An 11708-nucleotide genomic window follows, 5' to 3' on the forward strand; every position below is an offset into this window, starting at 1 on the left:
CAAATATTTCACAGGGCACTCTTCAGAGAATTAGATTCTGACACGGTGGACATGGGAGGCAGTAGTTAGCTCCTAATTTTATGTTTATTTTCCATTTTTTATGTCCAGATCCATTAATAAACTCAGATTTGCAGTGCAACCAGCTGTTTTATAGGTTTAATAACTTGAAAATATGTTTTAGCGGTGCAAGTGGCAAAAAAAAACGCATAGCTTTCAAGAAAAGAGTAAAACCCAGTCTTCAACCAATATTTTAGTTATAGTCGTAATGTGATATTACTTTGTAACTTACCATGTAATTTATTACACATCTTTAAGAAACTTAAACTAATCTATTTCAACATACACCACAATTTTTTATTGTTGATGTAGGGCATTTTGATTTTTTTTCCTTTATTTTCGGTTGCCCTTTGCTATCTTTAATGATGCTACAGTGAAGAAGTGCTTTTTGCTTATTCCTTTTTTATGTGACTAAAATCGGTTTCTAAAAATGAAATGTATGGGTTTAAGGTTATGATCACGTCAGGTATTTTATATGTATTGCCAGATGAAAACATTGTAACTCTCTTAAATCGACTTTGTTTTCAAGAGTATGAAGATGGTGATCTGTCTGCATGGATCAATCGGGAGAGATTTCAGAATTACCTTACAGTGGATGGCTTCCTTTTGTATGAACTTGGGGACACAGGTACAGTTCTTTATCACAGAATTTTCTTTAGTGAATTATACAAATATTTTGTGGAAAATTAAATTTTAAGCTCCGTTGTCACTTTAATTCCTTCTTTTAGCCATGTTTTATGAGAATACAGACTGCTTAAGTGTGTGACTCAGAGTTCAGCTCAGAAAGGATTTACTAATAGGAGTGAGAGTGTCAAGGAAAAGCAACGGCTGAATCCTAAGTGAATGCAAACAGATACTCAGCCCAGCTACACTCGGATTAGCGTAAAGCTTCATCTAAGCTTACATGGCCTGCTTTTACTTGGGAGAGGGGAATTTTCACTTGTAATGGAGCAGCATCCTAAAATTATGATAGGCAAAGTATGAACACAAAGTTGAAAGCTGTAAGAAGTTTTTTTCTTTTTTAACTAGTGGGCATAGTGACACTGTGGGTTAAGCTGGTGGTTGAGACACCTGCACCCCGTCACAGTGCTGGTTCAGATCGCGGTGCCTGTGCTTGTGATCTAGCTTCCTGCTAGTGTATCCTGGGAGTCAGCTGGCTTAACTTACACGCTTGGACCCCTGCTGCCATGAAGGGTGACATTCTGGACCCCTGCCTTCAGTCAAGTCCTGCCCTAGCTGTTGGCATTGTTTCGAGAGCAAATCAGGGGAAGGAAGGTAGATCTTTCTCTCTTTCTCTGCCTCTCTTGTTCTTAGTTTCCATCACTCTGGCTTTCATAGACATAAACATGAATAAACCTTTAAAACAAAGTTAGAAGATCTTATAGATGTGAACTGTAAAAATGTAAGTTTTAAACTTGCCAGCTATTTACTCGAAAGGCAGAGCTCTGCATCTGCTGAGTCACTTCCACAGTGCGCACACCACAGGGCCTCACCAGGCCGAGCCCAGGACGCTCGGTGTCCAGCTACCTGCTGTTCCGCAGTGCGCATACAACAGGGCCTCACCAGGCCAAGCCCAGGACGCTCGGTGTCCAGCTACCTGCTGTTCTGCAGTGCGCGCACCACAGGGCCTCACCAGGCCAAGCCCAGGACGCTCAGTGTCCAGCTACCTGCTGTTCCGCAGTGCGCGCACCACAGGGCCTCACCAGGCCGAGCCCAGGATGCTCGGTGTCCAGCTACCTGCTGTTCTGCAGTGCGCGCACCACAGGGCCTCACCAGGCCGAGCCCAGGACGCTCAGTGTCCAGCTACCTGCTGTTCCGCAGTGCGCATACAACAGGGCCTCACCAGGCCGAGCCCAGGACGCTCGGTGTCCAGCTACCTGCTGCCTTGCCAGATGCATGTTAGGAATTTGGATTGGAAGGCGAGCCAGGAAATGAACCATGGGCCTCAGCATGCATTGCAGGTGTTCCTGAATAAGTACCCCCAGAAGCTGAGATTTAAGAGGAAATATTTTTTAAATTTACAGAAAATGAGAATCATGGCTACAGCATAGGTGTTTATGTTCACTATGTTACAAATAATATAAAAATGTGGTTTTAGAGTAAAAGAATAGAAAACCTCTTTGAGGCTGTTTTTTAAATGAGAAGTAATGGACATAGTACTTCCTTTTCATCATTTCCAGCTCTACCATCTGAGTCAGAATACAAATGAAAGATGTTCCTACAGTCTCCTGTTTGCAGCTATTGTTAGGATGAGATTTGCTCTAGCTCCATAGCTGCCTTCATGTTCTGGATCTGGTGGTTTCTGTTTTTGGCTTATTCAGGGAACAACATGTTAACTCAGTAGTGGAAGCAGACAGGTGCTTTAAATGCGGGTTTCCTTTCTGATTCCAGGAAGAAGGGGAAAGGTTTGAAAAACAGGGATATAGTAATTTTGTCATCAGTGCTATGATGCAGGAAATACCATGACTTCAAGGTGATTTAAATAGATGAATTTGATTCTACTCACTTTCGTTGTCTAGATTAATTTGGAGCTGGAAGTTTACCATGGCTGTGTTCTAAGTGTACCCAACCTCGTTGCCCTCATTGGGCATCAGCTTGGGCTGTGTTCCTATGAAGGCCCCAGTGGCCTCCTAGCTCTCTGTCTTTTCAAAAGTTCTTGTGACTTCAGGACCCCGCCTGCTCTTGACTGGTGCCTCCATCTCCTGCCTGCCTTCTCTCAGGCTTTCCCGTACACTGCTTCTGTAGCTGTGCTGACTTCCAGTTTCCTGAAAAGAAGCTGTACCCTTGCACCAGAGCATCGTTACGCATTGTTAACGGGGTGTTTGCTTATCACCATTGTTTTGTAACAGGCTGAGTGTTAATACAGTGTTTGACAATTATGTGTGAGAAATGGTGTCTCTTCCTTGAAACTGTATTGGCCTGTTGAAAGATAATATTCTACATATTATAGGCATTTGGGTGAAAAAGAAAAAACATAGTTTAAAACAACCAAGCACTCAGTAGTAAATGTTTCTAGAAGATAAATGCCATTTGAGCTAATGTTTTCAGAAAAAGGTGTGAGAAGAGACTAGATTAGAAAGATATGTAAGCAGTATAGCATTGGGGCAGACAACATCAAGACTGAGGATGATACGGAAAGATTTATTCAACACTGCATTTATGTACCTGCTTTAAATTGGGTACTAGTCCAGATTTTTTGTAGCTTTGTCTCAGTTAACTGTCCCAATAACATTATAACATATATATGAGCTTCCTAAAAACACACAATCAAGTTATGTTGAGGTCAGATGGCATAGGTAACCCCTGACCGTGCCTCACCGCTGTTCTCACAGGCTTTGTACAAGGCCTTTTAACGCACTAGACACTGGACTGAAGACCCTGCTTCTCTGACTCTGACTCGGCTCTTCTGCTTGCCTTCCTTGACGATTTCAGAGAAACTAGTTAGGGGTGAATAAATGTGAGTCTCTTTAGTTCTGTGTTTACTGCTGGCGAGTAGTGGTATGTGGTAAGGAAGGGAATCACCACATGAAAAGAATTTGCATCTGTTATATCATAGTCCTTTAGAACCGTGGGCAATCTACACAAGTCTGCTTTATCAACTTATTCCTGTTGTTTAGCTTTTGACAAAATAACCTTTGTCAGCTTGTTGGTCACATTATAAAATGAGTGTATAAATTGTTCTAGAGCTAATATTTATAATTTAAGGGTAGAAGGAGAGATCACCTGGAACTGGCTAGTCTCACTGATTCACCAAAACCATATTTTATCATGGTGTATGGTGTATTGATTTCATTTGATGTGGCCCATGTGTGAGGAAATTGAAATTAAAATCTAAGGACATTTCTGACTAATTCATTTTTACAACTGAAGTGACAGTTTAAAAATCTGTGTAATGAAGTCTATCACTTTTAATTTCAGGAAAGCTTGTGGCTATTGCAGTTATTGATGAGAAAAACACCTCAGTTGAACATACCAGGTATGGCACTTGGGAGTAGTTATCCAAAGTTCACTTCTTACGGCTTTAAATACATTAGGCAGTGAGTGCTACAACTGAAGAACTGAAGTAATTCATGTTTGTCCTGCTGCAGATTAAAGTCAATTATTCAAGACGTTGCTAGAGATTACAGAGACCGCTTCCATAGGTATGTGCTTGTACTCTGTAAGGTGCTTTGTTTTCTTTTAGTTTCATCATGAGGTAAAGCAAATGTGTGCTAGTAGTTCATACTTTGAAAGCTGAGTCAAGCAACTGAAATAAGTTATGACTTCTGTCATACGACTTCCTGATAGGATCTGAGATAAATATTATACGAAGAAAACATATACATATGTGTATTTCATAAATTTGACCTGAGGCTAATCAGCCGTCCATCAGAGTTGGAGATGGGACTCAGGAGAATAACTGCAGGTGAAAAGACATCAGGAGTGTACTGCTTCCGTTCTGTGCTGAGCCCTTCTTTGTAACTTCCATAAAAGTTCGTTAATGTGAATCTGCTATCTGCTTAATTGTTTTTACTCTTATTCTGCATCTTCTGATGCTGGGTCTGTGTGTAGTTTTTTTGGTTGCATAGTATTTCTTCTGATTAAGATGTGTGCTTTTCTGTTTTTGTTTGGTTTTTTTGTAGGTGAGTAAATGGGTTTTCTTTTCCGTAATTTGAAATGTGTGCATTTTCTACATTTTAAATATGCATAAACAAAGTAGAAATGAGTTTGCTGTATTTTACTCAGGTGTTTTTGCAAAAACACATAGAATCATGCTTTTTACTATATATTGTGTTTTTTACATATTCAGTAATTATGTTTATATGCTTGCCAGCCTGAATATTCGTAGTTTAATTTGTTGTTTTGGTTGCCTTTTTTTTTTTTGTATTTAACTCTTATTATCTTGCTCTTTCTTCTTTTTCCCATCCTCTCCCCTTTGGTTATTGTTGCTTAGGGAGTTTCAGTTTGGCCACATGGATGGAAATGACTATATAAATACCTTGTTGATGGAGTAAGTAAAGTGCTACTTGATATTGCTGTCAAAACTTTTAGTTTTCAAATTCCTCTTTCTGTGATGTATGTGATGGTGTAATTTGCCTAAACTTATCCTTGAAAGGACAAAAAAAAAAAAAAAGGAAAAAATTTAAGGTGAATGACACCTGTTGGTAACAGTGTATAGATTGGAGCCTCCCCGAGGGTGGGATGATGGATGTAATGTGATAGTGGGAGTTCATAGCATTTGTGGCAGTGTTTATTATATGTTTGTACAAGGTCACTCTGTTGAATGTGTAACTTGTGTTGCTGTTCCACCCACATCCCCACTAGTGGAACGTGTTATATAGAAGAAGTCACTTGCTAACATTCTGCTGCTTTTTAAATTTGAATACAAACACAGTGACTTCTGAGACCATGTTCTGATCCCCTGACCTTGCTACCAATTTTTAAAAAAGATTTATTTGTAATAGAAAGACAGATTCACAGAGAGAAGGAGGGACAGAGATATACCATCTACTGGTTTACTCTACAAACTGCCGCATGACCAAAGCCAGGAGCCCCCTGGGTTTGCCACAAGGGTCATCCTCCACTGCTTTCCCAGGGCACAAGAAGGGAGCTGGTTGGAAAACGGAATAGCCAGGAAGTGAATGGCTCCTACATGAATTTGGCTGATGAGCCAATTGAACCATCATGCTGCCCCTTTTAGTTACCTTTCTATATGTAACTGCTGAGGTGGGCTTGCAGATGGTGAACACAGTAATGCCATTCTAAGTAAGTTTGTGGCAAGGAGTAATAGGGTCAAAAATTTTTACTTCCTATGTCATCATAACTTTTATCCTTAAGTTTTACCATGTTTACCAAACTTTGCTTATTAATACCTTCTTTGTAATCATGATTTAATTAGTTTTAAAAGTCAGTGTACAATTTGAAATTTTATTTCTGTGGCCATAGGGCAGGCAGAGTTGTAATAGAACTCCCTCATTCTATAACTATAGCCACTAAGATATAAATATCAGAATATTTGTTATCACCATGTTTAATGTCTGTTTTGCTTTTATTTTTTTCAGTGAATTGGCAGTCCCTACTGTGGTTGTGCTAAATACTTCAAACCAACAATATTTTTTGCTGGACAGACAGATTAAGGACACCGAAGACATGGTCCAGTTCATCAGTAACATTTTGGATGGCACAGTAGAGGTGAGTCGTTCACTTCAATTTCGAAGATATGTTGGGGAAGAAGTAGAGGGAAACCTGATTAATCTTGGTCCCACAGTTCTGGACAGAACAGGGGAGACAGGCTTTGTGTGTTGCCTTCCTCCTGTTGAAGGCTGAGGCACCTCCTCCCAGACAGAGAAGCTTCTTCCCTGCTGGAGGTTGCTGGTAGGTGGAGAGGTCTCTTCAGCAGGTATGTCAAGGGTATTTGTGGTTGTCATGGGCAAGTCTTATTGGCATTTAGGGCAGATGGTGAGAGACCTGCATTTTGGTGGAGTAATCCCAGGAATAAACCTTCCTTGCGCTTCAGACCTTTCTGTCCTCAAATGTGTCATTGGATCGAGTTGTTAGGGTTACCTTTCTAAGATAATCTGCCAATGAAATCACAAATCGCAGTTTGTGAAAGGCTGAGGATGTGTGTTGATAATCAGTCCTAGTGGAGAGTTCCAGGTACAGTCCTGTCTGAAAACATTCCTTGGTAATAAATGAATGGCAGTCTTAATTTTGTATTTTATTTATACATCTTGCTCCATTTTTTCATAGTGAGCTACAACCTGTGTTGGAAGGTTTGATATCACCTCAGGCCCCAACCAGATTGTGACCAGTGTGGTTCTTAGTAAAGTAAAATGAGAAACTTCATTGTTTTCATAATTTCGTGAAGTTTAATTATCATTTTGTGAGACTTCTGCTTCAGCCTTACACAAACTTAATTTGAAACTTGATTCACAGATTACAATGAAGCATATCTACGTGGGGTCACTGTCAGGTGGTTTGAGAAACAGTAACACATAGAAGTTTATATTTGGGAAAGTAAGATTTTGATTGAATCAGCCTCCCCTGTTTGGCTAAGAATCAGTTTGGCTAAGAACCAAGCAGCAAGAGGTCTTACTTTTATCGGCTCGTTTAGCTTGGGAATCGGGGGAATAAACTGGATTTCACTGCCACTGAATCCATCAGTTTGGTTGGTTTTCATCAAAGGTTTCTCTCTGCCTGTTGGTGTTTCCTTCTTGTTGAGCTGTGTGCTCAAGAGACTCCCTGAGCACAGTGAGATTTCCTGTGTCCGCTGTGGCTAAGCAGTGTTTGTCCCGACAAACAGCTGGGTAGTCTGTGGTCTGCAGTGAACCACCTCCATTTAGACGATTATGAATAGGGGGCACCGCGTTCCTCAGAGGAAATGAGGTGCCATAACGCAAAAGCAGAAGGAGTGGGAGACAGAAAACAGGGAGATGTTTATCACATGTCTTTGTCAGCTAACTAAATTAATAGCTTATTGTCAACCCTTTGACCTACAATTATATTACATTATAAACCTTAGAAAAATGTTGTAGTAACAGCTTTTTTCTCTTTTGAACCGAAGGCCCAAGGGGGCGATAGCATTTGGCAGAGATTGAAGAGAATAGTATTTGATGCCAAATCTACCATTGTGGTAAGTTGCAATTGTTGAATGTCATCAATCATTAAGAATACATAGATAAATTGTGGCTAAAAATGATTAGGTCAAATAGCTCTTACTTATACAATATGAGCAAGTTGGTATTTCCAGTAGAAAAATTTATTCATTGGGTAGAAAGTGTTCATGTAATTTTTAGGTCTTGAAATTTTAACTATATCCCCAGCTGGCAAATAATGAGGGTCATTTACAGATTTTTTTCTCTTCTTTTCATTAGTGAAGAATTTCGGTGTGATGAGGAACTTGCATTTAACCTGTTTGTCAATATGCTGAGCCTTTGGAGAGTGAAGCAGCAGCCACATGGGAGCTCTGTCTCTGCTTCCTTATCCTGTCCTAAATTGGAAAGGCAGATTTACCGAGAAAAGGAGAGACAGAGAGAAAGGTCTTCAATCTGCTGATTCGCTCACTCCCCAAATGCCTGTAGTGCCTGGAGCTGGTTTGATGCCAGGTTCCAAGGTTTTGGACCCTCGTCCACTGCTTTCCCGGGCAGTAAGCAGGGAAGCGCCGGCCATACGGGCGGCTGGTGCTCGAGCAGAGTATTAACCAGTCGAGCCACTGCTGTCACCCCTTGCTCCATTTCTTAAAAAAAAAAATTGTTTTAAAAATGTGATGAGTCAAATCCTCCATTCTAACAGTGTTTTCTTCAGTTGTCCATCCTAGCATTTATTTGTAGTTGTTCTTACATACGAATGTAACATTCATATGTTGTTACATGTGGATGTAACATGTAATAATTCTTGCTGCTTCTGTCGCACTCACTTGACTCTCCCACAACCTCTGGCTGCACTGCTGAGATAATCCGTTTCAGTCACTTTTTCTCCTTTGCCAGAGGTACCTACCAGCACAGTATCTCAACACTTGCCTTGTTGGTTTTTGAGTGTGGCTTCAGCTTTTCTAGAAGTCCTTGCTGGGGTTCACACTTGCCTCACTCTGGGTCTCATGCTTCAGTTTCCACCCCAGAACAGACCCATATTCTGTGGTACCTCCTTCTGCTTTTCATCCAAATTGGACTTTGTCCTCTCAGTTTGTCTATGTTGGTCTTCAGAGCAAAGAGACATTGAATGTATATTACTCTTGAAAACCTATTCAGTGAAATTCCTTTTGCTTTTCTGGGAGCTAGGAACATATTATATAAAATGAGGAAAAGTAGTAAGTTAACAATGCCTTAACAATAACCAAATGAGTAAAAATATTAAGTGTGTAATGTGAAGGGGTATGTCCATGTTATCTTTATGGTAAGTAAACCAGCCTTCTCCAGGAGCAGATTACTGGAGTTCCACAGTCACGGGACTGTCGGGCACCAAGTCACCATCTTAAAAGGCTTTATGGTTTATGTGAGAAAAATCAGAGTCTTCAGTCTGAGAGGAACTGCGTTTTGATCATCTCTCCACAGTCTATATTCAAGAGCTCCCCGCTCATGGGCTGCTTTCTCTTTGGCCTGCCACTGGGTGTCATCAGTATCATGTGTTATGGAATCTACTCAGCAGAGACCAATGGGGGCTACATAGAGGAACGGTATGAAGTGTCAAAAAGTGAGACTGAAAGCCAAGAGCGGGTGGAAGGAAACCCGGAGCTGCGGGAGCCGAGCAGTGACGGGTCCCCAGTGCCAGCTGAGCAAGAGCCCAAGGATGCGTTAGAGAAGAAGAAGGACTGAGACTTGCTGCTGTACAGTATTTGATAGCATTTCAAATTACTAAAGAGTCTATTTATTGAATTTAGACACTTATTCATGATCTTTACAGAAGAGAACATGTTCTTTGTATTTTGGTATTGTCTACTGCATGAGTTAGAGTAGTTCTTTCAAAAATAGGGAGATGTTTGGAAGAAAAAGACGAATGGTTTGTGTAGAAGAGCAAAACCACATCACTCCATCAGATTGACATCATTCAAGTTATTACGAAACATGAGTTGGATTTGCATGTTTCTCTATCTGATATCTTGTGATGACAGTGTATTTCATGGGCAGAGGATACAGATTTTCCAGTCAGGTAGAAGACACGTTTGATAATAATACCTCTATCTCCTACACTCCATTCCCTCATATATTTTGGATAAGATTTATACAGACAAAGTCTTTAAAAAAATCAAGGCACTTTAAGGAAAATTAAAACCTTTTTCTGAATATCATATTAAGACTATGAAGTTAAAATGTGGTTTTATATAACATAGTAATTTTATTTTATTATTTTTAAAGGAGAGGAAATGTTACTTTTTAACTTTGTAGTCAGTTGCATTGTTGTAAAATTTTCATAGGGGCATATGTAGTGGGGAAAATGTCGTGTTGTAATTGGCCTTTGCAAAATAAGCAGGGTGCTTGGAGTGGTGGCCTCGGACATGTCAGGAAATGGTCTTCATGACAGGGAGGGAAGGGTCTGTTTAATCCTATCCTAGCCATAATAGTAGTGTTTTTACCTTGTCATTTTTGTTTTATACATTGGAATTTCTTCCAAAGTTTCTTTTGATAAAAATCTGATACTATTCAGAAAGTAATATATGTCATATTTTTTATGTTTATGGTATGTAAACTTTATGATATCCTATAGTCCAAAACATGCACGTATGTGTGTACATGAAATTTTTTGACACTCATATTATGTCTTGTCGTATTGTTAATGATAGTGACTGACATAATCAGCATATCAAATAACCTTCATTCTCAATTTTATCACTCTCTTCAGTGAGTGACTGTCTTCTGTCCAGAGTAGAATAATAGGAGGGTTTTTATCCCAGAGTCTGTTAGTTGATATTGTTTAGATAACAGCTTACTATGTTTATTTTAGTTCAGTTTGTTTTTTTTCAAGGCCTTTGTCTTAACTAACTTTAGAATTTTTATTAGATAACTATCATTTCATTGGTTATTCATTGAATAGTTATCCATTATAAAGGATCCTGATGAACATTTAAAGATGTGTAATTTATGGTCCTGACACTGATGCTGTGGTTTTGGTCATCAGGGACTGTTTGCTTGTTTCTCATGCCATCTGTTCAGAACTAATGGAAACTTCTGTATGTTAAGCAGTAAGGAACTACTTGTAGTTGTTGTGTCCATTTGCTACTTTATTATTTAATCATGAAATGCCTGTTTGTCATGTTTGGTACCCCATTATTATTTTATTTTTATTAATGAAGCCAGTCATGGGGTATTTCAGTAGATACTAGAATGAAATTCTCTTAAATGAAAAGTAGATATTAGAATTGTTTATTTAGCAAGTAGATTCCTTTCCAAAGAATAATGAATGGCTCTTTGGGAAGATAACTGTCAAGCTCATTTTGCAGTCTTGGATAGCACAGAAATCTCACAGGAGCCTCCCGCTGGTAGGCAAGTGAGCACTTACCACTGACTTGAACACATGATTACGTTAAATGCATTGATTTTTTTTCTTTTATCTTAATAATGTTAAAGTGTTAATTATTTGTATAGTTTTTTTGATCATTGTCTGTTATTGCTGAAAAAATACGATGTGTAAAGTGCAATGTGTATGAGCAAACCAACAGATCTAGTGGTCTTATTTTGTCTTACTGTGCTGTGTTTCTTTGTACATGGCTGCCTTAGTTCTCTGTTACCAGTTAAACAATTCTGCTGTGGCTTCATAGTTTTATTAGTTTTTAACATGTGTGGTTGGGAAATGTTTGTGAGTGAATAATGTATTTCTGTTTGTATTAAAACTTTAATTTTTGCTTGCTCCTGTTTGGAAATATTTTCGTATACATTGTGAGAGCACTCACAACATTTTGAAATTCCCTCACCATTATTAGGCTTTTCTCTTCAGTCAGCTTGTTATTCGAGCTTTACTGTGATGCAACTTGTTTTTAAGAAAAAGTACTTCAAAATGAAGGCAGATCTTTTCCTAATTGTGTCTAGTGGAAGAGTGTCAGCTTCGTAATGCAGTGGTGAATCTTTCTGTCTTTTGGAAGCTGGAGTTTTGCCGTTTTAGTTACATGAAGTTCCATTTCTAACTTTCAAGACTCAGAATTCTGGATATTTTATGTTGGTTAAAATGGTGCTCAGAAAATA

At 39.2% G+C, this 11708-nt stretch overlaps 1 protein-coding gene across 1 annotated transcript in view; it reads left to right on the forward strand.

Annotated features, from left to right (window-relative positions):
• Nucleotides 1–9411, forward strand: part of TMX3 (thioredoxin related transmembrane protein 3) — a 30230-nt gene extending 20819 nt beyond the window's left edge. The window contains exons 10-16 of the mRNA XM_004579439.4: nt 587–685; nt 3976–4033; nt 4146–4199; nt 4991–5047; nt 6099–6228; nt 7601–7669; nt 9087–9411. Of these exons, the coding sequence (XP_004579496.2) occupies nt 587–685; nt 3976–4033; nt 4146–4199; nt 4991–5047; nt 6099–6228; nt 7601–7669; nt 9087–9347 (728 nt within the window). The 3' untranslated portion in view covers nt 9348–9411. The remainder of the gene's footprint in view (nt 1–586; nt 686–3975; nt 4034–4145; nt 4200–4990; nt 5048–6098; nt 6229–7600; nt 7670–9086) is intronic.
• Nucleotides 9412–11708: the final 2297 nt, after the last annotated feature.

This window comes from Ochotona princeps, chromosome 18, assembly GCF_030435755.1.
Source record: "Ochotona princeps isolate mOchPri1 chromosome 18, mOchPri1.hap1, whole genome shotgun sequence".
Taxonomy (NCBI): Eukaryota; Metazoa; Chordata; class Mammalia; order Lagomorpha; family Ochotonidae; genus Ochotona; species Ochotona princeps.